The sequence below is a fragment of the Camponotus floridanus genome, unplaced genomic scaffold, assembly GCF_003227725.1.
Source record: "Camponotus floridanus strain SB8 unplaced genomic scaffold, Cflo_v7.5 scaffold3, whole genome shotgun sequence".
NCBI classification, from domain to species: Eukaryota; Metazoa; Arthropoda; class Insecta; order Hymenoptera; family Formicidae; genus Camponotus; species Camponotus floridanus.
The window spans coordinates 752,182-779,660 of record NW_020229436.1 but is presented as its reverse complement, the minus strand read 5'-3'; the positions used below and the strand labels follow the sequence as shown (position 1 = coordinate 779,660).

The 27,479-nt window shown below is 31.6% G+C and overlaps 5 protein-coding genes and 1 long non-coding RNA gene across 14 annotated transcripts; 4 read left to right on the top strand and 2 right to left on the bottom strand.

The window, feature by feature from the left end:
- The first annotated feature begins 1,207 nt into the window (after window positions 1–1,207).
- LOC105257685 lies at window positions 1,208–2,637 on the top strand. Its single transcript, XM_025410112.1, has 4 exons — window positions 1,208–1,428; window positions 1,491–1,587; window positions 1,710–1,794; window positions 2,501–2,637. Exons 1-4 carry the CDS (start codon window positions 1,215–1,217, stop codon window positions 2,609–2,611), a joined length of 507 nt encoding a protein of 168 aa, XP_025265897.1. The 5' UTR covers window positions 1,208–1,214; the 3' UTR covers window positions 2,612–2,637.
- A 227-nt stretch (window positions 2,638–2,864) lies between these two features.
- LOC112638389 lies at window positions 2,865–7,244 on the top strand. 3 transcript variants are annotated; one of them, XR_003122978.1, is made up of 6 exons: window positions 2,887–3,241; window positions 4,410–5,729; window positions 6,001–6,181; window positions 6,332–6,732; window positions 6,847–7,061; window positions 7,122–7,244. XR_003122978.1 is itself a non-coding variant. In XM_025409993.1 (5 exons), exons 2-5 carry the CDS (start codon window positions 4,558–4,560, stop codon window positions 7,004–7,006), a joined length of 1,824 nt encoding a protein of 607 aa, XP_025265778.1. In that variant the 5' UTR covers window positions 2,865–3,241; window positions 4,410–4,557; the 3' UTR covers window positions 7,007–7,110. The 3 variants fall into 3 exon arrangements, 2 of the variants coding, with proteins under 2 accessions (XP_025265778.1, XP_025265777.1); XM_025409993.1 differs by lacking the exon at window positions 7,122–7,244 and having other exon boundaries at window positions 2,865–3,241; window positions 6,001–6,091; window positions 6,847–7,110; XM_025409992.1 differs by lacking the exon at window positions 7,122–7,244 and having other exon boundaries at window positions 6,847–7,107.
- Window positions 7,245–7,906: 662 nt separating this feature from the next.
- On the top strand, window positions 7,907–10,270 carry LOC105257673 (zinc finger protein 490). 2 transcript variants are annotated; one of them, XR_003122979.1, is made up of 4 exons: window positions 7,907–8,051; window positions 8,144–8,278; window positions 8,357–9,476; window positions 10,088–10,270. XR_003122979.1 is itself a non-coding variant. In XM_011268462.3 (3 exons), the coding sequence occupies exons 1-3, from the start codon at window positions 7,920–7,922 to the stop codon at window positions 9,125–9,127; spliced, it is 1,038 nt and encodes a 345-aa protein (XP_011266764.1). In that variant the 5' UTR covers window positions 7,907–7,919; the 3' UTR covers window positions 9,128–9,654. The 2 variants fall into 2 exon arrangements, 1 of the variants encoding a protein (XP_011266764.1); XM_011268462.3 differs by lacking the exon at window positions 10,088–10,270 and having other exon boundaries at window positions 8,357–9,654.
- Window positions 9,738–15,167, bottom strand: LOC105257672 (protein scabrous). The gene is made up of 3 exons (XM_011268461.3): window positions 14,115–15,167; window positions 13,237–13,576; window positions 9,738–11,406 (listed from the first exon to the last, which is right to left on the bottom strand). The coding sequence occupies exons 1-3, from the start codon at window positions 14,342–14,344 to the stop codon at window positions 10,090–10,092; spliced, it is 1,887 nt and encodes a 628-aa protein (XP_011266763.1). The 5' UTR covers window positions 14,345–15,167; the 3' UTR covers window positions 9,738–10,089.
- LOC105257671 lies at window positions 11,581–13,411 on the top strand. Its single transcript, XR_889683.3, has 3 exons — window positions 11,581–11,824; window positions 12,341–12,808; window positions 13,225–13,411. It is a non-coding gene; the product is annotated as an uncharacterized LOC105257671 (long non-coding RNA).
- Window positions 15,168–15,457: 290 nt separating the features above from the next.
- Window positions 15,458–27,177, bottom strand: LOC105257670 (type I inositol 3,4-bisphosphate 4-phosphatase). 6 transcript variants are annotated; one of them, XM_011268456.2, is made up of 19 exons: window positions 26,750–27,177; window positions 26,632–26,683; window positions 26,018–26,198; window positions 24,734–24,826; window positions 22,881–23,036; window positions 22,512–22,712; window positions 21,867–22,021; window positions 21,610–21,782; window positions 21,268–21,415; window positions 21,036–21,151; window positions 20,876–20,962; window positions 20,639–20,799; window positions 20,298–20,481; window positions 19,123–20,216; window positions 18,735–19,039; window positions 18,443–18,660; window positions 18,028–18,347; window positions 17,674–17,941; window positions 15,458–16,887 (listed from the first exon to the last, which is right to left on the bottom strand). In XM_011268456.2, the coding sequence occupies exons 3-19, from the start codon at window positions 26,133–26,135 to the stop codon at window positions 16,755–16,757; spliced, it is 3,930 nt and encodes a 1,309-aa protein (XP_011266758.1). In that variant the 5' UTR covers window positions 26,136–26,198; window positions 26,632–26,683; window positions 26,750–27,177; the 3' UTR covers window positions 15,458–16,754. The 6 variants fall into 6 exon arrangements, with proteins under 6 accessions (XP_011266758.1, XP_011266760.1, XP_011266759.1 ...); XM_011268458.3 differs by having other exon boundaries at window positions 16,703–16,887; window positions 18,735–19,000; XM_011268457.3 differs by having other exon boundaries at window positions 16,703–16,887; window positions 26,018–26,143.
- Window positions 27,178–27,479: the final 302 nt, after the last annotated feature.

Sequence of the window (27,479 nt, the reverse complement as noted above, 5' to 3'; positions counted from 1 at the left end):
TTTCTCTCATATTATTTTAACTTTATATATACATCTCTCTTTTTCTCTCTCTCACTTTTTTTACTTCATAATTTCTGCTTTTTATGTTTTCATATAAGATTTTTCTCTTTAAAGTTCTCTTATTAAAAAAAAATATCGATTCTTATTAAAAAAAAAATATTGTCGATAAAACATCGTAATTATATAATTTTTATTAATTATACAATAATTATATAGAATTTTTCTTGAATAGTATCTCGAAATACTTTTTGAACAATATTTTTGGGAAATATTTTAATTTTAATTTTAAGCGAATTTTCTTCATTAGCCAAAAAATTATGAGAAAATCACAACAAAGATATGACCATGAAGTAAGAGTAAGGAGACTTAACTTCATAATGTAGAGAGACAAAAGTTGATGATTAAAAATGTCTCGTGTAGGACCAGGTTCACTGAATGGAATAATTTACATTTCATCTCTATCTTGAATATTGTTTATGTGTTATTTGTATATGTGTAGTCACATTTTGAATTGTGTCACGTCGTTTTTATTAATTGTATTAAGTGTATAGAATTTGTGTATCAAATCTTGATAATACATTTTAATGTAAATATATTCTAAATTTTATTTTTGTAATTTATATGATTTATACGATTTTGAAAAAAAATTATAATATTTCCTTTAGCATTAACTTTAGCAAAACTTTTAATTTTTATAATCCATTAACATGTTAAATATATTAATATAAATTTAGTCATGCAATATCTTTTATGATGTTAATAATTAGAATAAGTATATTTTCTAAGTGTAATTATCCAAATATTAGTATAAATAATTTTTAACAGTAATAATTTTTAATCTTTTTATGTCACCATCTGTCATTTACATACAATTTCAAGATGGCGACAAAATGTTGTAATTTACATTCAGCAAATCTGGCCCTACACGGAACATTTTTCATTGCCACTTTCAATCTGTGCAGTTACATCTCCTTAAGATGGATATGACTACGATATGACTATCTTTTTCTTAAAATTGTGCAATCTCCTAAAATTATTTTTTATTAAAATTGTTTTATAAAACAAACTTTCCTGTTAGATATCAGACAATACCAGCATTTTTGTAAATAAAATAACGGTTGACAACCGACCGAATCAAGAAACAGAAGCATGTTAATGTTTAACTCTACATTTCGAGATTTTCAAGAGGATACATTCGAGATTACAATTGACAAATGTTAAATACCACACGTGTAAAAAACCTCGATGAAAAATATATCGCAACAATTAATAAAATACGTGATATCGCTCGAAAATTAGAAATGAGTTTAAAATATTCGCGGAATTTAGAAGCTGTCCGTTTCCTACGGTATTCTACTTTAAAATCTCGCGATAGAATTTTAACGGATAATTTAAGAAAAGCTAAAATACAAAATGAGCAAATGTTAAGTAAGTAAACTTCTGCCTGATTTTTTTTACTGTTTTATACGAAAAAAAAATTTACTTTTTAGATTTATTTCGACAAAGTGTTACGGATATTCAACTTGATTCTGTTGATATATTGCCGGAAGCTTTAAAGAGACAAGTACAGAGAACATGGCACCAAAAGTAATCTCTTTCGTATCTTAATATATTATTTGCCTTTGTATCTCATTGCTAAATATTCACACACATATTATGCTACATATTTATACATTTTATACGACACTTTGTTATTGCATGTATTTTAGATATGACGCTTTGTTATCGCAAAACGAATGTTTGAAGGAGCAAATTAACACTATGAATTACAAAATGAAAAAAAAGCAGAAACAGGTTTGTGTGTTAAATTTGTTTGTGTTTTTCTTGTATGTTATTATAAACGCTATGAATTACAAAATGAAAAAGAAATAGGTTTACATGTTAAATTTGTTTATGATTTCTTTGTACGTCATTACAAACATATTTGCAAGTATAATAATGCATATAAGATGTCAAAGAGTAAAATCTCATTTCTTCTCGTAATATACAGGGTGTATTTTAAAAGGCGCTCATTAAATATATAGTGTTATTTCTGATCAAAAATCGAATTGAAGTCTTATACTATTTTTTCTATAATGCTTAATAAAGCAATAATTATGAAGTAAAGTGGCATCAATCAGCATCATTTTTTTAGCTGGATGTATACCATAATGATGTGTGCTCGGTTAAAAATCAGTACTGATTGATCTAACTTTACTCCATAATTACTTTATTAAGCATTATAGAAAACATAGGACTTTTCAACTTAATTTTTGATCAGGAATAACTATGTATTTAATGGGCGTTTTTTAAGGTACTTTATATATTATACATAATATAATTTATAGTGAATTAAATAAGTTTTTATCACGTATTATGTTTGCGTTTATATAATTTATATTGAATTAAATAAATTTTTATTGTATATTACATTGCGTTTAATGATTTCGTAATTCGTGCAAATATGATATTTTATTAAAATATATTCGACGAATGCTTTAAACAAATATGTTTATTGTAGATCAATACTTTGCAGCAGAAATTGCTCAACCTGGCAGGAAAAATCGTTAATTCTGATGAAAATAATGAAAAAATCTGCAGCAAATGCTGGATCTTAACAAATGAACCCTAAGTTAAAATGTGAATTAGTTAGTGTGAGCGAGTTAAAATTCAAGATTATCACACATATGGAAAAATTATTAAAAATTATTAAAAAAATAAAACTTTATTTGTAAAATAAGTCTTTAAATATTAAACGAACACACGTTATCAATGTATATGCATATATAAAATAAAATAATATCGCCTATTATTTTAACTACTGGCTTGATAAGAACTATAATATTGGTTGATAAGAATTAGACTATTAGTTGAATGAAACAGTATAGGTGTCCTCTCTGCTATCAAAGGTTACACGATACGATTGATTCAGGCATTTTTGTTATGTATACATGTCGCTACGCAGTCTTTTCTTAGGTCTCGGACTTAGCATTGTTTTTCACTTACTGCAACATTATTTTAAGCTAAGAGCGTCCTCAGTTATATTCGGAAAATCGCTTAAAGGTGTGCTCCTCGAACATACTCTTCAATAGATAGTATATTTCGTCTCAGTGACTTAAATAAGATTTCATCACATTTATATCAGTAAAAACATGTAAGACAATTAAGGGATTTAGTTACAATCTCATTGCGAAAGCAGGTGAAAAATTTGTGGCTTCTCTATATGAATAATACTTTTGCTCGGTCGTACATACTGTTAACAGTAAGTAATAAGTTTTTCCTGTAAATTATGGATAACTCAATTAAATTTAAAGAATGTAGTTTGAAAATTATACATATGTACCCAATTATTTAAATGTTCGTTATAATTTCATGTAACAGTATTTACACATATTATATGTAACAGTTATTACATATATTACGTGTAACATTGGAAATTATAACTAACAATTATATAATTATTAGCTGATGTTTACTTTGCAAATACATACATACATACATATTATAAAATTTGAATCTGTATGATCTTTACATAATCTTGACAACGTTATTCAAGGTACCAATATTACTATATAATAAGCTATTTGAAACCCTTCAATTTTTATAATGGAACATTTTTTCGAAATATTAAGATATCTTTTTTGAACACTTTGCAGATATATATATATATATATATATATATATATATATATATATATATATTTCGAAAAATACGTATTTTCGAAAAAATGTTCCATTATAAAAATTGAAGGGTTTCAAATAGCTTATTATATAGTAATATTAGTACCTTGAATAACGTTGTCAAGATTTTGTAAAGATCATACAGATTGAAATTTTCAAATAGAACCCTTCCCATTTTTATTACATTTTCTTATTAAAGAGCTTTTCAAAAGACTTCTTACAAACAACTATATGTGTTTTTTTTATATCAATTGATTCCTCTCTTATTTTGTGCATAAATAATATCTGTTATTAAGTATTGAAAGTAATAAAAAATTGAATATTTTACATAAAAATATTTTACAGAAAAATATTTTACAAAATATTTTATATAGTTTTATATAAAATTAAAAAATTATTTCAAGTCTCATAATTCGAAAAGTAAAAGAAAGATAAAAGAAAGGTATTTTATTCACAAGAAAAGCTATAAGAATATGTATTAAAAAATGGAAGATTCTTTTAAAAAATTTCAAGATGAGCTTTATATGATTTTCACAGTGTTATTCAAAATAATACTATTATGAATATAATGCTCTATTTGAAACTACAATTTCCGTGTAAAATATTTTTTTTCGAAAATGCGTTTTTTTTCGAAATGTTAAAAGATCTCGACTTTTTTTAAACAGTTGTGTACACACACACACACACACACACACATGTATATATACTTATTATTTTTTTTAATATATCTTTCAAAATATTTTTTTCAGATAACGGTGCAATTTGATCACAAATCAAATTAGAAATATTTTATTTCATTTTAATGGATGAAATCGATTAAAAGTTAATTGATCAATTTAAATAGAAATTAATCAATTTAAGTTTAAAATTAATAAAAGATTTAAAATCGTAAACAGAATGCAATTCGAAAATTCAGTCTTTTTCAATGGATTCAGACGTCATAAATTACAGCAATTGTTTGCAATTGTAGCAATTATTCTTGCTTATCTATTTAGTCCATTGACCCTTATCATTCTGAACTTCTTATATATTTATCGTTGTCTGATCGAAATCATTTTAAGAATACAATTGAAGGATAAGTTTGTTGGTTTTTTGAAAGGCACAGATTGTGTATGGGCTAGTGAAGATGCTGTTTGTTTGTCCGTTCTTAATATTTTAATAATAATAGAAAAACCTAAGCAAAACTCAAACGTGATTTTTCTGGAAGGTTTGAAGAACCTAATACATGATCGCATAGTTTCAAAGACTACTGGTACGATATTTGAAAAGTTATTTTATCGTCGAAGACAAAAGTTTGGTTACTACTTTTGGGAGCGAAATGAAGAGGAGATCGATCTGAATAATAGGATCAGATGGTTGGAATGCGAGAACGCTGATTGCGATGGATCTTGTGAGGATGTATCTAGTGAATTCTTTAGGAAGAATTTAGGAAGCATATGCAATAAAACATTGCCCGATGATCACACAGCCGCTTGGGAGATTCTGGTCGGTAAACGTTGTTCAAGAGGTAGATCTCGCATCGACGATCATTCGGCTTCCGAAGAATGCTTTGACACCGATACTTGCAAGATTCCTTTAATAATTCGCATCCATCATTCTCTGGGCGATGGAATAACTCTCCTAAAATTATGGTTCGAAAGGATCTTTGATCACAAGACGAAAGTAGAAATCGAAAATATGATTAATGCGAATGAAATAAATGTCAAAGAGTTTGTTTCACCGTTGCGTAATTCAGAAAAAAATCTCCCGAATGAGACAAAAAATTTGAATGAGAAAATTGTACGATCCTATAAAAAGAATATTTTCGCCGCATCTATATTTTTTACAACACTGGCACAAGTTATGAAAAATTTACGAAGCCACTTTCTTGCGTTATTGAAATACTCTAAGACCATAACGATCGATTCTATAAAACGGCAAACGAAAATATTGATCAATCATAGGTTGAATTTCAAAGATATCTGCCTGAAACAAGTGTACGAAAAAATTAAAGAAATCATGCATTTTACACTGATCATCCTTTTGACTCCAAAATGCATGATTGAACAGGCTTGTAGTATAGACGAAAAGTACGTGTGTATATATATATATATATATATATATATATATATATATATATATATATCTGATTATTCTATGAATAAAGATAAGCTAAAATAAACATTTCCGATTTCTTAAAAAATTAAGATAATTTTATATGATAAAGTTTCTCAATCAAATTTTATCAATATAAAATTTTTAATTTATCTAATAAAATAAATTTTATATATCTAGAATAAAATAAGTTTCACAAAATAAGTTTTATTCTAATAATATATATTAAATAAATATATATTATAGCTCTCTACATGGTCCATCACTAACAGGTGAAAAGATCATATCCTACTGGTTAGACGATGCTAATGACAAATCACAGAAGCTTTTAATGAAGGTTCGTGAAATAAAAAAAAAAACAAGTGTCACATTTGAAGATGTAATATTAACAGCTTTTTCTGCTAGTGTACAAAGATATCACTTACGGGTAAATATATGTTTTTAAAGTAAATAACACAAGTCCAAAAAATATTTAAATACGCCTAAAATTATACTTGAAAAATTGACGTCTTTGCACAATTAGATTAATAGACTATATTTTTTTCTTTATCGTACATGTAATGTTTCTGCCTTGCAGATTAATAGACCAGCACCCGATTCATTAACAACCGTTTTGCCGATAAGAATGACGATGCCTGATGAAGATATAACGTTCGATAATAATTTTTCAGTTGCTCGTCTACGAATTTGCATTTCCAAGATGAATAGACAGAAGATCAACGAGCCAAATAAAGATTCTCAATTTTTTAAACGTCTTCAGGATATTACAAAAGCAAATAATGAATTCAGAAAATGCCCGAACATATTAATTAATTTTTGGGTCATGAAATATGTACTCGCCATATTGCCGGCAAAAATTTTGAAACTTCTTCTATTAAGTCAAAGCACTATGGTGTTCAGTAATATATATGGACCAGAAAAGATTCATACTCTCAATAATTACTTAGCAAGCAATCTTACTTTCTGGCTACCAAACAAGTATTGCATCTCATTATTCTGTTTTTTTTATTATAATAAATAAAAATGAAAAATTATAATAATTATAAAATATGATCTACAATTATAAAATATGATCTATCAATTTATTTTCAGGGGTGCAACTGCTCTCGGTTTTTCTCTGATTAGTTATGGAGGCAATTTAAATCTATCTTTAATAGCTGATAAATCAATAATAAATGATGAAAAAGCTTTAACTGAAATTTTAAAAGATACTGTGCGTGAAATAGATCATGCATACAATAGTATCATGTGACTGGCATGTTTTTGAAATCATCAAATTTTGGAAAAAAGAAACACCCATGGATCAGGTATACTATGAGAGAGCAAAAGAGAGATTTAATCTAGATTTTTAATATATTTTTTTTTAGATATCGGTGTTTTTGAAAAAAAAAAAAAATAATATATATATATGAGTGTTACTTTTGTGGAAACAATATACACTTCTTTTAGACACATCTATATGAAAGAATATTTATATATTAATATATTTATACCCTAATATATGCTAATATAATACTAATATATACTAATATATACGATATATAATGTACTAATCATTTACTAGGAATATTCTAAACTTATAATATAACTATAAAAATAACCATTTATATATATATTACTGATATATTTTTCTATAAATTGTGTGAAAAATCACATTTTATAAATTAATTTTATAAGTGAAAATTGTGATACATAATTGTGATATATATAAATTTATAAACATGGCAATGTATGTACACATTTAAGAAATCCTATTATAAACAATTTTGTAATAATATAACCTGTATATTTTTTTTAATTCTATGTTAAATTTTTAGCATGTAAATAATCTTATTATTAATTTTATAATATTTTTTATAATATGCTATGTAATACAATCAGTATACATTATTTTCTAACCTTCAAACTGATAATATGTCGTGTAGCATTACATCTTCAACGAAGCAATAAATTTTAAATGTTTTCGTTATTTTATATAAACACTTTACATTTGTCGAATGACAATTTTTCGTTAGAGTTCTCTTCGACGAATATAATTTAAAAATTTAATCTTAATCTAAACATAAAAGACTGGCAATTGATGCAGGACTGCTCTCTGATCGTATCAATATTCGAAAGAATAGAAAAATTCCACTTGTATTCTGAGATTTTATGAGTAAGACAGTATGCAAAAAGTATGCAGATTGTGTCTTCAATCGGAACAATGCGAGGTGATACCTTTATTTTGTGACGATGTCAACGAGGATAACGAATGCCAACGACTGAGGTTACAGATCAAGGATTTGTGTTCTATCATCGTGAGTAATTGTCCATTGTATTCATGCCAAAATAAAGTTCTAGAAAAGATTATCATTACAATACCATTACAATAGCTATTTTTCTCTATTAGATATTGCAAGATGATGACTTACCCAAGTTCATATGCTGTAAATGCAATATCAGATTACGAGACGCTCATGAGTTTGTAAATCTTTGTAAAAACTCCAACAATAAGCTGCATGAATATTACGAAAAGAATGACCAGGTAAGTGAAGGAAGTACTATTCGCTGAGAGATAAAATCTCTGATTTTTCAATTAAATTTAGAATGCTTATATATTTAGGTCAAGGAAATCATATCACTGAAAGAAAAAGGACAAAAGCCGAAAGAAAGAAAATGTAAATACGCCAGCAGATTCTTAAGATGTACAAAGAAATCTTTAAGGACGTATTCAGAAATTGCTATAAGTTCAGAAACATACACTACTACATTATCTCAAAATATACTTAACGTAGAGACAGCAAACTCAGAACCTGATGATAATGATGGAAGCGATCTTGGTTTTAAGATCCGAGAAACGTCCTTAAACGAACGTGTTACACTTGATACAAATGTTTGCTGCGATGAACTGTCAAGTGACAATAAAAAGCAGTATCTCTGCGATGTTTGCAGTAAAACCTTCGCCTCGATGTCCGGATTACGATTGCATCTTAAATCGCATTACGGTATTAAACCGCACACTTGTCAATTCTGTGGCAAGAGCTTCGCTATTCCGAGTTACAAGAAGAGGCACGAGAAGATTCATACAGGCGATAAGCACTTTGTCTGCCACATCTGTAGCACTGCCTTCGCATCATCGAACGGGCTGAAGTATCATTTAAGGACTCACACGGGTGAAGCGAATTATCATTGCGATATTTGCGGCAAGTCCTTCGTCCGATACAAATATCTGAAAGACCATACCTTTACGCATACCGGAGAAAAGCCGTACATTTGCAAACTGTGCGGTTCCGCTTATCGCAACTCTGGCAGCCTGTTTGCGCACGAAAAGAAATGCAAATCACGACATGCACTCGATTCTCAAAGTCGTAGTTGCAATAATGATTTGACATAAGTGATACATTAAAATATACCTGATTAATAATTTAATATTCTCTATATATTAATATGGTTGATATAATCTAGAATAATGATTGATATAATCCAGAATGATAGCTGATTCAAAATTATATATTTTTTCGTTTTATGTACAAATGTTTTTTATGTGTAACTCGAAAAAATATTTTCTCTTGCGTAATGAGTTATTTCTTCAAATATACATATATTCAGTGCGTAATACATCTGTGCGCAAATATAAAGTCCGAATTTTGCATATGGAAAAAGGGATACAACAGCTTGTTAGACTTAAAAGGTTCCATCTCTAACAGCTGACGTTCCTCTTTAATACCGACAAAGCTAAACAGGTAAAATATGAAACATAATAGCATTGAAATTAATGCATACACATATACTATCAAATATCATGAGCATATATGTCTTGTGTATAATAGTTGTAAAAGTTCTGTTTTAAAAATTGATATATAATGTGACAGTTGATTAATTCTATGTGGACATTGCTTTTTCATTATGTAATTTTGTCTTTTAAGCTGTATTCCATATATATATATATATATATATATATATATATATATATATATATATACATATTTTAATTAGAGGCAGAAATTATTGACTTTTATTGACTTGATTATATACATATTTTACTTAGAGGCAAAAATTAATGGCTTTATTGGCTTCTTATTAATATTTATATAATAAGTAACATGTGTTTTTCACACGTTTACAGGATTTACTCTGTTGTGCATATAACTGTACATTATATTTACAGTCTTATTCAAGTCTTTCAGTTATACTTAATTCTTTGGTATTACAATTAATGTTCTCTTGTCGACTGACTGCAAAAGATGCATAACTCAAATCGCACAAAATAATCTTTAATTTTCTTAAAGTTTTTCCATATCATCTTTAATTCTATTGATTCGATAAGAATAATTTCACTCTTTTAATGTTTCAGGATCAACAATTCTGTTTTCGTTGCACCGACATTTCAGAAGATGCGACCGCCATCCACTCATTAGTGGTCGATTGGAACCACGTTAGACCCAAAGAATATCTACCATTGAGATTGGCGTGTTGGCAATGACTGAACCACCATCCACCTCGATAGTTGGCCGCGCAGTCGGTGGTACTGATATCCATATCGCGGTCCTTGGCGCTGAATGCCATGCCATCCTGATAAGATAGTGCATCAGTCGCATTGCCTGAATAACCTGATACATGGAGCCGATAACCGGTCTCTTCGGAGTCGACTGTGAAATGCTCGTATTTGGCATACCAGTGCACGCCATAGGTGTCGATCAAATCGACTCGTAACGTGCTACAATTGTCACGGGTAAGCCGATGCAACGCTTCATTGCCTAACCAGAATTCGCTGACTGGTGAACCAAAACCGATCGAGTACTCGTTCCAGGTGCGATCAAAGTCTACCGCACCGTCGATCCTGCGAGCCACAACGATCCAACCGGCACGGCAGGAGGCTAGTAAAGGTGTCCCGGGACCAGGCGCTAAGAGAGTTAAACCATCGCGCTCTTCACAGTTGCCCGGGAGAGAATCTACCATGAGACGATATTGATCCTCCACCTGTTCCAATTCATGCGTAACGTTCGCCGCCTTGGCCAAATTGCGAGAAAGATCCAATCGGCTGAGGGTCTCATTCAGAGTGTCCAGACTCTTTCGTTGGACGTCACTTTTCTCTTGCAATTGCGACGCACTCACGCTCAGCGCCTGAACCGCGCGTCGAAGATTACCAAGCTGTTCCCTGGTCAGCGACAGCTCGGCCGCTTTTCGTGCCGCGTTTATTCCCAATTTCGCCAGCTCTCGTTTCACCTCGGAGCGATTGGTGTACACAGCTTCCTCGAGCAATCGTACCGAGTTATACAATCGCACGACCGATTCATCCAGCTCATTCATCGACACCAGATCCTGGCTGGCATTGAATATCTTCTTCGAAAGTTCCGCCTGTGCCAACTCGAGATTCTTCACTCGTTCTTCAAGATGTTCGCGATCCTCGTACACAACTCGCTTCTCGATCATCGTTCGCTTCCGTGCCACCACGGAAATCTTCCTTTCGACGTTCCGTAAACGTTCTTCGAAGCGAGCGCGATGAGCCAGGGTGCGGAAATAATTACGTTTTCGAGTCGATGTAATTTCATGCAGACTGTTCACTTCGTTGCGGGAGAGATCGGCTTTGTCGTGATGTTCCAACTTTTGTGGATCGTGACCGGGAAGCGTAGACTCTTTCAGGGACTTCAGCTCTATTTGCAGCGTGTTCAACTAAAAAAGATAAGTTCATATTTTGTATAAAAAACAAGTATTAATAATTACTCTTAATATTCTTATCTGATTTAGAAATTTTTTAAAGCCTTTTTTGTTTTAAAAAATTTCAATATCAGAAAACATGAATGTAATAATTAAAAAATAGCGGCAGAATTTTTTTATATAAATAATTAAATCCAAACAATTAGTAAAATTATTATCAATCTCCAATTTCGTAAACTTTTTCATTCCACAATAAATTCCTACTGATTCTTTTTAATCCACCGACTTTTTACAGGCAGTCCTTAATGATATAGTGTGTGTACCTATACATATATAATACACATGCATTTATGGAATGCGTGAGAGTAGGCCCACAGCTGTCGACTCGTGTGGCTGCGGTCGCCAGCGTGTGTCAAATACTACAGGCATTAAGGTTCGTCGATCAAGACTCGTATGTGGGATCCAATTTATAAACACACATAAAACCATTATTTCTGAATTCTCTCGTGCATGTATAAAAAAAACTTAAAAAGATTAGAAAATTAATTTCACAAGTTATATTTTTTTATCTTTTATATATATTACTTAACATATATTTTATATTATATTTGTATTATTATATATTTATTATTATATTTTATTATTTTATTATATTATTTTTACGTGTTATATTTTTTAATAACTGAATTGACATGTATATCTCACTAATGTTCTATTTAGAAGCAAAGTATTTTAAAAAACCTAACAATATAACATATAAATAAATTTTTATCACTGCAAAGTAATTCATTGTGGAAAATCGAAATGAATTAAGTTTTAAATTTATCGACTCATAACACACGACTACTCTACCCGATAACCCACTACATCTCATTCCTTGTGTGTGTGAATTTTATTCTTACATTTTATATTATACATATATATACACGTTAACTTCTTCTGATGGTAGAAAGTCGAAGCGTAAGGGGCGGGAAGTATTTAAGAGAGGAATTGGGGGAGCCGCAGGCCTAAGGGGCATAGGTAGTGTGGCCCAAAGGCCCGTTGCGCGGGCGAGGTAAGAGGAAAGGTAGAGGAGGAGGAGAAGCAGCTGCCAAGCGGCAAAACGAGAAACAGGAACCTAGCAGCTGGCCGCCCCGTGCAAAGCGCAGGTGCACCGACCACGCATCCATCCCCCTTTCTTCTTCCTGCCGTAAATACTAAGTGGTAGCGGCAGCCGTTATCTACACAGACGCGTTGTCGGCGCGCGAGCAAGCACATGCCGGACCCTTCAGCCCTTCGATGTGTATGCCCTCACCACGAAATTAATCTCAAGACCTTGTATGCGAAAAAAAATTAGCTATAGCTATTGAGTGGCACGCGCGCATCTAGGAGTCCCGACAGAATTACCGATGGCGAAAGACATATATGTATTGTATAGGTACATATATCCTCTTATATAAGATATTTTCATAATTTTTGTGTATATTAAAGAGAAAATAAAATCTCTAATTCATAAATTAGATATTAATAAAATTTAGAGATTTATAAAAGCTCTAATTTATAACGAATATAATTATCTGAAATATTTATTTAGTGATTGAATTAAACATGTACTAATTAAAGTAAAATTCCAAATTTAAGTTCCAAATTTAGATCAAAGTTTTAGTTTCGCGAGGAAACAAGTGTGAACTGAAAAATCAATTTATTGCTCCAAAATAAAGAAAATATTCAAGTAAATTTCTTTTCGTTCCACATAACTTGATTCGATTTAGCTGCGTAGTAAGTTAGTATTACCTGCACCTGCCAACTTTGTTTTTCTTTTTTATATTAATTTTATTTTAACATTTGCGAAAGGAAACCACTTACCTGAGTACTGACATCCGCACAGGAGCTAGACAAGAAATTGGCGTGTTTCTTGCTCGTAGCAATGTCAAGCCTGATGACACCAAGATCAGCCTCGATCTTGGTGATCCTGCTACCGAGATCACGTACATTCCTGCCGACTTCGGCGACGTCACCCCTTAACAGGGCTAATTCGCTCCTCATCCTCGAACGCTCGGCCAACTCTTCGCTGGCGTTCCGCGCTCTGAGCACCTCGGTGACCTCACTCTGCAGCTCTGTCACGGCACTGCCGAGCCATCTCACCCTCAATCGTTCGTTCTTCGCCTCGTTGCCGCTTCCGCCACGAAGAGCGTTTACTTCCTTCCTGCACGTGCGAAGGAATATGTCGATTACAATATGCATCTTTCTAGGATATCTTATCATTATATCTTTTCTTTACATACCAATAAAGGCTGACTGTTACGATTTTCAAGAATAATAGAAAATAATAGAAAAAAAACTAGAATATCTTTTTCATGTTTTTTTATTATAAAAATTGTTTTAAATATTATTTAGCATTTTATTATCAATTATCTCATAATAATTATTTTCATTTAAATGCAGATAAATTTTACTATTTTATCATTTATTATAATTAAATTATTTTATAAAAATTATTAATAATATATATTCGTAAATATAAAAAACGATTTAGAGTATTAAAAAATGAATAATTTTAATAATTTTATACAAAAAATTCGTTAAAAAATCATCTTTATAAAGTAAAAAAATTTTAATTAAATTCTAAGGCTTCTCACTGTCAACAGATACCGTAATTATATACTTGGCGACTTCCAATATACTCATATATCATGTATCATATTACGATTACATGCAAAAAAAGCTGACAAATTGAATCTCACCTGAGTTGCTTTACTTCATTTCTAAGGACGATGAGTTCCGTGTTTTTCTCTATCGATCGCTTCAGACTTTCCTCCAAAGCGTTATAATCTTCCTGTCGATGCTCTAGCAATGCGCTAACTTGTTCTTGCAGCAGCTTGATTGTACTGTTGAGATCCTCGTCCGCGCGCGTGCCAGCAATCAGCGTGTTCGCAGCGATAATCACTGATAACAGCCACAATACGTTCGCCATCTCCTGAATTCCTTAATTCTTCAATTCTCTTAAGAATTCTTCGATTCCAAAATCTTTGAATTTTTATATTTCGCAATTCATATATTTCCCCTCAAAGAAGCAGACTTCGATATTTTTGATTTATAAATCTTCGAGAGAATATTTTATAATTCACAAATCTTCGGAATCTGATATTTGATATATATTTGATCTTTTTTATCTCCAAGCTTGATGATTTTTAAACCATCTTCGCACATTTTCAAATTCTCATCTGAGATGTTGAATTTCTTTAGCGAAAAATTTTCACCGCACCTTATCACTGCTAATTAAAATAAGAACAGATTTATATCGTGATTTCCAAAGAATCCAATCTATTTTCAAAGAGACTCATCGAGCGCGCCTGGTCGCCTGTCGAAAGTCCACTGACGTGGCCGAAACGGTGTACGAGTTTTATATCGGCTCTTGGACAAAGGTCCGCAAGGACCCGGTGTGGAGCAGGTGTTCGGCAACACCAGGCCCAGGTATATATTGTCTCGCGCGCCGGCCGGCCGTACCCCCACACGCTCGCTATGAGACCCCTACCCTGTTTCGTTGCGCTCATGCTCTGGCATGAGATCGTAATAGATATGTTGTATAGGATCGTGATATGATAAATGCATCGCGCGAGTGCAGGGTACTGGATAATAAGCCCATCTGGCGAATGGGATGAGGTTTCTTGCCAAAACTAGAATAACTTTTTTCTTCGTAAAATTTAAATTGTTTCTTGCAATCTTTAAAGTTTTATTTCTATTACAGATATCATAGTTAAAATTAGTCAATTTTCTGTTCAATTAAGGCCACCTAAAAAATTAGCTAATTAAACATTTTTATTCGTAATGTGTAAAAAATCAAACGCAAATATATATATATATATATATATATATATATATATATATATATCTTTTTTGTATAATATTACACACACACAACACAACACACACACACACACACACACACATACACACACATATATATAATATTATACAGAAAAGAGACATTTGGATTTTTTAATTATGCTGTACTTAATTGAAAATGGAATTGATGGAAAACAAATGGTTGATTCAACATCGAGTAAAATTAATAATTTATTGAAAACAATATATTTCTAATCCAATTGGGATCTACCGTCTATATTTATGGATACGGTAACGTGTTAATAGATTAACTTAATCGGACTGATGGAAATGACTATATGTCTATTCATGTTTTGGATCTTTTGTACAATAAAGTGTTGGATATAACGAACACTTTTCCACATACGTGCAGATTTCTGCAAGAAAGAATAGCGTTTTCCCGTTAAATACAACGCTATTTGTTCTCAAATAACATTTACGCGAACTCGCAAATTTCTTCGAATGACATTAATATTATCGGATATTTGTTCGTGAATTATATGGCAAAAAAATGGCACCGAGCTATTTATTCTTTTAAAGGCGAATAATCGCCAATTCAACAAATTCGTCAAACACGATTCAATAAATGCAATAAAGATTTTTGCAATACCAATGTTTTGCGAATAGGACAAGCGCTAACAATCATGGTGCAATGATGCTAATCTGAGATAGAAATTGCTATAATAATGATTTATCATTCTTCATGAAATGAAAATCATCAAATGGATGTTTAGCATTTATGATATTCGAAGCATTGTATTGCAAAAATTCGTCAACAATTGCTGATTGAAATAAATGATGTAAATCGGATTACAATTAAAAACTTGCACCGTAGAAAAAATAAAAACAAAAAATAACTGCTATTTAATGACACTGGAAGAATCACTCAAGAGTCAAGAAGTGAATGAAAAAAAATCGATAGGAAAGTTTTTATTCTAATCCGATTCATTTTCTGCATAATGCCAGCCAATCTCATTACAATACGTATTACCTAAGTAATTTACCGTTTACTTTTTTGTGGCATACTTGAACTTGCATTCGCATTTACTCTGCGTTGCAAATTTAGATAATAATGCACTTACATAGTGCACTTACAGAGCGCTTTCAAGAGAAGGGGACAGCTACTGTTATTAGGCTCGACAACAAAACTTGTAATTTCTATATAGCTATAATTATATAGCTAATAATTACTTGAATCTTAGAATACGTAGGAAGGAAAAATTTAACGTGAAGCATCACTTTCTTTTTGCTACGCTCTATTGCTACGCCCCTGATTGCATTTCGTATGCCTAACACATGTCAGTCGTGTGCCAGTCGCGTGTCCCCAATAAATTCTCTAAAGAATTATTTTTCTTTTGAACGGCGATTTCGACGTTCAATATTTCTTACTTTTTAATAAGTACTACATACTTAGCACATACTACGGAAATTAATCCGTGATTACACAGCCAGAAAGAGTCAATACGTAATACATGCGTACTTGACGCTAATTGGATTTCTTAAGATTGGGCAGATCCGTACGTGCCGGTCGGCGGTCGATAGAGTCTGGGCAACGTCAGAATCTGCAAACTATTAAACGCGTACTTACGTACACCTATATTCTTCCACGTATTTTCCCGGCGGCAGCCCTCGCTGAAACAGCAGGGAAAAACGTATAATAATCCAAAATTTACATTCCCAGACAATATGAAGAAAGAGATTCAAAATATATTTAATTTTTTATGAAAGAGACAAATTTAAAAAAAAATTATTTACGATATAAACAATTACTTGGATATTGCGAATGAAATTCTTTCACATAGATATGATTAATATTTATATTAATTGATGGAGAAATTAAGAAGTAAAATTATACAATCTTTTTCGAATTTTTCATGTAGAGAATATTTAAATCATATAAAACAGTGCTGGGATTTACTTGCAACTTTCGGCCGAATTTCTTAGCTTACGCCTACTGTTTCCCTCTTACCTCTCGCGCCGCTCGTAACTAAGAAGCGTTCAGGAACGTGTGCGTCACAAATGTAATGTGGCAATCTATCTATCTAAATTCTCTTATTGTAATTACGTTTCAAAACACAAATATTTAAATTGTTACAGAACATATACGTAATTAATAATAGAATACTTATTTTTATTATTAATAAACAATAAAGAGAACTTAGATAGATTGCCACATAACATTTGTGACGCGCACGTTCCTGAGCGTTCCTTAGTTACGAGCGTTCGGTGGCGCGGTCGCTAAGGAGCGAGCAGTAAGAGGGGAACAGTAGGCGTAAGCTAAGAAATCTGGCCGAAAGTTGCAAGTAAATCCAGCACTGATATAAAATAATATAAATCTTTAAAATATGCTTGCAAAATCTCATCTCTTAAGATATCTTTTAAACTTATTTTCTCAAATCTTTCTTCTTTTACACTTACCTTCGCATACAATCGAGGGCTCTCATGTATTCATCCTCAGCCAAATGATATTCTGATGACAGTATATTGACCTGTTCAAGAGTAATCGACATACCGGTCCGATCTTTTGCACTTTTACAGCTAGTGAATCTCAAACCGCGCATTTTTCGACATATTTGCGAGGATAATTGCAATATCTCTACATTCTTGTTGACTTTCTCTTGCACGCACATTTTTAAATTGGCCATCATATCCGACAATGTATGTCCTAGGATGGATCTAGCAGCAACTAGAAGAGTATATTAATTTTAAAATCTCTCTATCAGTAAGAAGATTATTTCAAGATAATGAATATAATTAGAATTTTATACTTACAACGCGTGGATGTAGGTTCCGTTGGTAGATTCAGTTTCTTAAATCTCAAATAATACTCATTCAGCCTGTCAAAGTTATCCATATTGCTTTTTTCTTGCGGTTTCGTAGTGCCGAGACTTTCGGCCAAGGAAGCCATCTCGTTGATGCCAATGTTGAAAAATACCGGAGTCACGTTGAACGATAACGTTTGTCGGGAGGATGGCACTAATGGCAAAAGCGAATAAATCGCATCCGGAACTGGAAGTATCACCGTCAATGCACTCCGTGATCCTACTACGCGCGGTGAAGGAAGTTGAAATGTGTTAGAGTTTCCCCCAATTCTGCAAAAGTAATATTTATATTCAGATGGAGATTTTTTTAAATGTCATTTAATTAAGAATCATAATATATTTAAATAAAGCTAAATAAATTTTACCTGTGTTGGATACCACATCTGGACAGAGTGAATGTGACGGTATGTGTATCTTCGACTGCTACAGCCATGTCACCCCACATATCTATCTCGTCTCCGTAATAGCTAAGAAGGCCTTCGAAGGAAACTAATGGTCCCAAAGTTGTTAGTATTAATAGAAACATTGGATCAGGTCGTTGGCACCATAGTTTCGCCATTATGCCGGTTACCAAGGCAGTTAGCTAAAATTTTCAGCAATATTTTCAGAATTTCTCATATATCTTTGTACGCAAAATAATGCAAGAAGATGACTTACTGCTTGACTGAAGCAAACATCTCGTCTATAGCGAACGTTACACGCGCGTTGCGCCGCTTTTGAATCTTCCTGTACACGAAACACCGAATGTGTTAGTCTGGCAGTTTTTAATAGTCCATCCATAGCTTGCCGTAACTTCTTCATGCTCGGCCTCAGCTCACTCGTCCAATCGACAATTGATGCGAAATCCAAACCCTCGGTGAACTTATTTCTCTGTCCAGAATTACTTTTGATCACTCGCGTCATTGAGTCGACCGCTTGGCACACTTCATTGGAAGACGAGTTACAATAAATATCGGTTATTCCTAATAATACACATTACGTTGCATATTTTTACTACGATTTTTCTACATGAGAAATCTATTTATCAAGTATTCGATTTTCTTACCTTCCTTCGCTTTGGAAAACGCCGGTTTTTCTAATCCAGGACTGGATTGCCGCTGTTCATTCGACTCATCCAGTAATTTATTCGATTCCTCGCACTTAAGTCCGTTCTTCGGCTGAATAGTAACGACTTCGGCGTTATGTCGATTACTCGGTAGACAACCTTTGAGACTCTGCGACCTACTTAAGCTACTTTTGTTACGTAATCTTACAGCTGGACTACTGCATCTGCCGCAGAGAAATTTCACCTTTGACACGAGACACATGACACTTGCCTCGATGTTCAATTGAGTGAGATCCCACGGCTCCGGCTCGTCTGTAGGTTTGTAATAATTTGCAGACGGTGAATTGCACATCTTTTGAGTATCTAGAAAACGCTTGCACGGATCAGCGTCATTTTTCAAATCTTCCTTTTCGTCATCGTAATTATCTTTTTTTTCATTATCGTAATTTCGCTGAAGATTCTCGTCAGTTTGCTCCATTTCTGTTTGCTTAGGATAGTCCTCTACATCCGGAAATATTACGAAATTCTCTTCTGCAACGTCACCCTCGCCGGCGTTATTGTTGGGTGCATCATTTCTTGAGTACGATATAGGAGCGTATTCGCCATTTTTAATGCTACTTTTGGACCAAATATCTTGCATGCATTCGGGAGTATCAGGCGTAACAAAATCATCAAAATCAGGACTTCTCAAATCAAAATTCAACTGTTGGGTAATCCGTTTGAATGGTGACAAGGATTGATTGACTTTGAAATCTAACGTCAAAGTGTCATCCGATGTTGTGGTTGATGTCGTGGAATCTTCCTGAACCTTCGCAACTTTATATTCTTCCAGAAATGTTAATGCCTCTTCTACCAAGCCCGGATCCCAGAGACTAAGTAAGATTCTAGTTTTCGTGATCATATCTTCACATATTGGCAGCATGCCGCTCGTTTGTTTCTCCTTGGCGAGCTTCATCAAGGATCTCATTGCCTCTACAACGTCCCGACGTAATTGTTTGATTGCTTGAATCGCGTCATGTGCCATTGTAATCTTGGATGTTCCCTGATAGAGTTGATTACTTCGCATGGGCGATTCTTTTAGTGCTTGCACCAATCTGCACACAATAGAAAAATATATTAACAATTATAATTGTGTTTTATTTTAATGATCGTTTGGATAAAAATGTCTTATATACCTTATGAGTCCGCCGTTTTTGCTTTTGTGGGAATGAGCAGTGAACGCTCCTACGCTAATAAAATCGTAAAATCCACATTTATTCAATGTATCATTGTGAACCCACATTCTTTGAAGATGCAAATTTAAAGGCGCGAATTCAAGAGTGCGATCATTCTTCCGCGATGACTGTTTGAAATAACTTCCTGAAATTTTTGAATCATTAGATGTAAAAACAGATTTTTAAAAATATATTAAATTTCACTTTCTTTTTTTTTGCGCTTTCTAAACAATTTATCACAAAACTGTTGTTTTATTACAAAATAAACTTTGTTAAATAAATATAAATGTCAGTATACTTGCCTTTGTAAGCAGCTAAGTTTTCTTTGGCTTGAGAATATAAATGTAACAAATGAAGATGACGATCGAGCAATTCGATTTGCTTGGTATGCCATGGCTCCCTCAATTCTCCCATTCCAGCTACCTCTTGTAGCAATTCCTTTTCCTCCTGTATCCAAATACCCCTACAATTTGTTACTATGTTACTTGACTTCGCAATTTCACACTTGTAATATATAAAACAATATGAAATATACTTACAATAAATGCTGGGGAAATTGAAAACAGAGCTTGCTTTCCGCCATAATCTCGTGTACGCATATATCACCGCCCAGTCCAGAGTGGAATCTATAATATTCGCATTATAGATATAAATGCATCAATTAAGTTGGTCCTAATCATTAAAAATGCAAAAACTTACCTATAAGTCTGTACAAATGGATTTGCAAACAAAAGTTTTAACTGGCCTTGATGTGGAAACTTGATTTTCGTTCCTAGTCTTGGAGGTAAGGATTGAGAGCGCCTGTGCGAAGGCAACTAAAATGTATTATATAAAAATATAAAACTAGAATGAAATTTAATGTCTGTATCTTTATATAATAATACTGTAACGATAAATTTATTTAAAACACTTGATTAAATTAATTCATTACCTGTTGTTGATTGTTACTGCCGTATACCGCATTCCGTGATGGTGTACTTTCCGTGCTATTTCCTTTATCTTCGGCTTCCAAGTTCCATACATTAATCGTTAAAAATCCGACTGTTGTTGTTCTCGCTGATTTTAATGGTATCCTTAATCTAAAACCAACAAAGAAAAAGTTAAAAATATTATAAGAAAGCTAATAAACGGCAATTGTAATATACTGTTTTGAATATAAAGTTTCTAAAGTTTATTAAAAATAAAATTGAAATTTTAGTTTAAAAGTCTATATTTTTTTGACAGCAGAGAGATTTTTATTTATTCAATAGTAATATAGTTCAATTAGAATTACCTCGGAGTATCTTGTACTGTGTTAAATATTACTATCGCGCTTCCTATCGGAGTTGCGGTCTGGCTAACTTTTTCCCTGACGTCATATGCAGTTATTCTAATTTTTGTTTCAGTAGTCAAACCATCGCTAGCTCGGAAACTTACCGTAGTTAAAAAATTTGGATTACTACTTCGCTGAAATGAGTCATAAAAAAACGTTTATGCAATTGTAACAATTTAAAGTTTACTGAAGTTTTTCTGAATATTTTTCATCATTACCTCAACGACTTCCGTCCGTGCATATTTAATCCAAGTCTTGGAAGATTTCGATTGTACATCTATCTCTAAAACGGGAGTAGGTGGTCGGCCGTGTCCATCGCATAATAGATTATCGCAGGCTAGTGATATCTCACACATTGGTACCTCCGCCGGATCTAATAAAATAAATTTAACATGAAACTAATAATATACATATATATGTGTATATATATATATATATATAATTTGATCTCATTATACTCCATCATTAAAATAAAATTTCAAGCTAAATAATAAAACTATATTTTGTGATAAATATCGTATCGATATTTTTCTTTTTTTAATGAAAATCCTATAATAAATATCTTCATAAAGATTCTATATTAAATAACTTAAAAATTTAAATAATAAATAATTTATAAATTATTTAATTCTATATTAAATAATTTAAAAAATTTAATTGAGATAAAAAGTTTTGCTAAAGTCTATTAAATAATAATTTGACGTAGAAAAAATTATACAAACTATTCAAACTTATAATCGATAAAGAATCAATATGTTAAAGAGAATATGTTGACAAAACTATATTATTTTATTCAGCTACTCTTTTATATATATGTATGTATTTTCAAACAAAAGGAAAGTTTTATTCTCAGTATTCGCAACCTGTGAAAGTTCCACGTTGCAACCGCAACATTTGAATGTCAGTGTCGTGCTTGTGTTCGCTGAAAGCCTCGATGCGCTGTCGCAATGATAATAATTGGCTTCGCATGCACTCGTAACTGGCCAACTGCAATGCTTGCAACCAACTGTCCCGTTCCTCGGCCGTGTTGGCGCCTAACTGTTGAAACAAGCCTCCGTCGAAAACTGTAACATGTTTCCCTCTGTGCTTTTGACCTCGCAAGCTACGTTGAAAACGCGTGCATACATGCAAATGACGATGACGACAGCAGACGTCATCGATGCACCATTATAACAATGAATTGGAATGAATTGGAACAAAAAGAGAAAGGATTCGTGAATGACAATACTTGCCTATACTGAATCCATAGGGGACGTGATTGCTGGGTGGATCGACGCGGACCGTGCACTGCTCCAATATGATCACCCCCAGCGGCTCCGACCACTGCTCCCGCGATTTGAAATAGAACAAAAGATTGCCTCGCAATCTGCACCATCGTTCGAGACTTACTGCACAACAGAAGCAGAAGAGCAGCGGCTTAGGCATAACCGTTCGTACGCTGGAAGATTTTGTTAGGGTTTCCGCGTACAGTAGCAAGCGGTAGAGGAAAAGATGAGAAAGAGAAGAACAACGTTATTTTATATATCTTTCATGGGCTGCTGATTAATGGCAATAATGAAATTGTCGACGACACGTAATAATTCATAATAAATGTGAGAATGTCTTTTCTTAAGAAAATAAACTGAAATTTACTTCGTATACCTTAATAATGACAAAAACGAGAGGCGAAGCCTTAAATCCAAGATCTGTTGTAGCATTCTTAGATTTATATGCCTGTGAATATTGATCGGCGCTAAAATGAAATTTTTTGTATCATAAATCATTTTTCATTAAATTTTATGTAAAATATTTCTATGATGGTACAACATACATGACGCATCCCATCTTGAAGACATGCCCTATCGAGAGCGAACAACTTTTCTCATGGGATTTGCCCTTATTAACGTTTCATTATTACATCACTATACATGTCCTTAATCTCTTCCCTTCTCATTCTCTTCGTTAAAATCAATGCGATCTTCAGCTACGAGTATTCGCGACACAAAAATTGCATTCAAATTGAAATTTCCTATATATATATATATATATATATATATATATATATATATATATATATATATCTTATGTTTATTTCTTACATATGTATCATATGCTCTTTTTTTATACATATTATACTGCATAAATATATATGTGCATTAAAAAAGAAATGTCTATTACATTTTTTTTTGGATAAAAATTTAAAATATTAAAAATTAAATATTAAAAATTTAAAAATTTAAAATATATGTACAATTTAATATATATTTTGTGACGCGAATATTCATGAATTAAATCGCTAGGATTTTAAAACCCTCTTATGAATGAAGCTTCTATAGGAAAACAGTTACAGAACATGCGAAGCATTCCGTTGCACATGCAATTAATCCTCGATTCGTCGAAAACGATTCTTATAATATCTTATCGGATGAGACAAATTTTGTTTAACTCTAGTAATAAAAATATTAATAGTTAGTTTTTTTAATAATAATATTTTTAAAAAAATTAATAGTTAATTCTTTTTATAAAAAAAATTTACGAGTTACATTATGTATATTCAAGTACTAATTTCTAAAAATAATTTAAATATAATAAGGCAAATAAAATGGATGGACTACAAGGTATTAAATGAAAAAGATTAACATTAAAACATTTATGTATTTATGTCCTCTGGTAAATCGAGAATCAAGAACTTAATATAAATACGCATTCAAACATCAAAATCATCTACGTCAAATAATGAAAAAGCCAATGAAAGTATAGTAATATATAAATAATTTGGATAGACAAAAACATTAAATCTCATGCATGTTAAATACGAAATATTATAATAGAAATATTAAACTCGAGCTAAAAGTTTAGTATCCAGTTCATTCCATTTTCCTTCAACCAATTTTCAATATACAATCGACGAAATGCAAGATCAATTTCGTTCAAGCGTGCATCGAATCACTCTTGCAAGTGTCTTTTGTAAGTGTCGAGGAAAAACGTCTATACACGTCTATAATTAAGATTAATCGAGTCGTTGAAGAGTGTGTGTTAATTGCGTAAAAGTCATGAGCGTGAGAGGGATTTTAAATAAATACGTAAACGTACTCGGATAATGTACCTTTGCTCGCGCCAGCTGTAACGCAATTGAGGTTTCGTAGACTCTTATGCGATCTTCCTCTCTGATTTTTGTTCTCGGGTTTTTTACCCGTACCTGGAAATTGTACGAGGTACTGATAGCTGCCACACATAACGATATATCCCAATAAAATAAAAAGTGGAGTATGATTTATAATTTATCTTTTCTACGCAATGATGATCAGGCGAGTCGATTTATGATTAATCATATAAAAATGAAATGAGAATCTACCGATGTTTTTATTTCATTATTGTATCTCGTTATATAATATATATAATTAAAATTAATATAAATAATTAAGTTATTAATTAATATAGTTAATATAAATAATTGTCCCTTATCTAATTGTTAATAATTATGTCGAGTGAAACGATAAAATATTTTATTTTAATGTTTATAATTTATCGGATTATAATGTGAAATAAAAAAATATATTTTATTAAAATAAATTAAACCATATTTTTAATTAGAATTTTATTTAATATATTTTTAAATTTATGGAATTTTATATATATATATATATATAATTAAATATATATATTTATATTGTATATTTAAGTTATTACTTTATTTTAATATTTAAAATAGCTAGATAAATCTTGAATAATTCAGAAAGAGAATAATTAAATAAACTTCTCTATTCTTAATACTTTCACAAAATTTCTAGTGCTGACAATATTAGATATATAAAACACATGTTTCATATTTCGTGCAAAGCCATACCATAATATAAAAGAATAAAAAAATAGTATGAATTATTTGTTATCTTCATTATTATCGCACAACAATTCATAACAATTTATAAGAACTGATAAAATCTACTTCGTGCAACACATTCTGTAATACCTATTAATATACATTTAATCCATCCTATTACTATCAATATATTTACATTTTAAACAAGAAGTTCTAGTAAATATAAAAATATAAAAATATTTTAACAAACTGACATTAACAAATAATATTCTCTTTTTTTTCTTATAACAAAGCTTCAATCAAATGCAGTCTTTTTTTACTCATGATACTCTTAATCACAACATACTTTGACAATCTTAACAAGATGACAGGCTCTACATTAAACACCAAATGAAAAATGTATACATCGTTTAAATTTATTGTCAAGACATAGAATATAAATAAGGGATAATCATGCATTAATTTTATATGCTAAAATAATGTTATCGTTCCAATTCAAATAAATATTTGTGTATATATATATATATATATATATATATATATATATATATATATAATCCAAGGACTTACTTTCTGTTCTGCGAAAGAAACCTTCTTGTCGTTCTCTCACATACAGGACACCTTCTTTCTCAAATTTCTGTGAAGGCTGCGTGGCTAGTGTTAATAGTTCTTGCTTATTGAATCTCATCTTGCATTCTGACAATCAAGCCAACATATTTACAATTTCCACAGTTTATTTATCTTTTATATACTGAAAGTTGAGATAGAAAACTTTTTTTAGAAATTTTTATAAAAAATAGTATTATTAAGTAGTATTATAGTAGTTATATTTTGTTTACAATATAATACCACATTAATCCAGAATTGTACAATTTATTTATAAATCTATAATGTTTATAAATCTAATTCTAATGAAAGTGTTATTGTATAGGATTCTTTGAGACATATTTATTTATAATGTATATTTATAACTTTATAACTTGCAAAAAAATGTATAAATAATCAAATAATGCTAATATAATTTTAATGCAACTGTAATAAAACATTTAAAAGTAATGTTTATTTTAATTAAATTAATCAATACAACATATTAATTATATCAATCAACATATATATTAATTAATTAAAGGATCAATTCGTTGGAAATCTTTTTGTATGAAACAAAAGACTAAAAATATACATACCATTTTTATATATGAATTACAATGTCGAGATTCCCTTTCGCTGCCATTACGACTAAAAGATTAAGACATCATTAAGAGATAAAAGTGGCGATGACATAAAAAGTGTATTTACACTCACGCTATGCTTGTCAATGCTATATTTAACGTCAACGAAAATCCATAACACGTTTGCTCTCGCAGGAATTTGTTTGTAAAAGCGAATGAAAAACTTCTGTCAAAAATCGGATGAATTTCTTTCTGCTGTTCTCCAAAAACTAGTCATTCTCATTACATTATCGGATTGGATCAATTTCAAACCGATGAGATACACGTGTGACATGGAAGATATCGGTCAATCTAATCGAAAGTGAATACCTGTCATTTCGTATCAAAATTAATCGCGTTACGAATGGAACGTTAATAACGCGTAGTGTGAAAGGAAAACATAACAATTGGCAATATGTCAAAAAAAATAGGCATCTAGCGATTCCGAAAAGTAATAAACGACCGTGCATTAGATGCGATTGGGTAGTTTCATCCCGATGCTTTCACGTCACTGACATCATCTATGGGCCGGCTGTATGTGTGTATTGCAGTGTATTGTGTAATCATGAATGTAGAAATTAAGCCACGTTTTCATACAGCTGCTCTTACGAGTATAAAAGCCCTATCTGTCATGGCCATCACACATAAAATTCCATAAGCACGTAAGCGTAAGGAAATCGACCAATCACGGTCGAGTATTGGCCCCTCCAAGGGATCTATACTCGACCTGATTGGTCGATTTTCTTACGTTACGTTTTACGTGCTTATGGAATTTTATGTGTGATGGCCATCATTCTCATTACATTAGCTTTAAATTTTAGTAA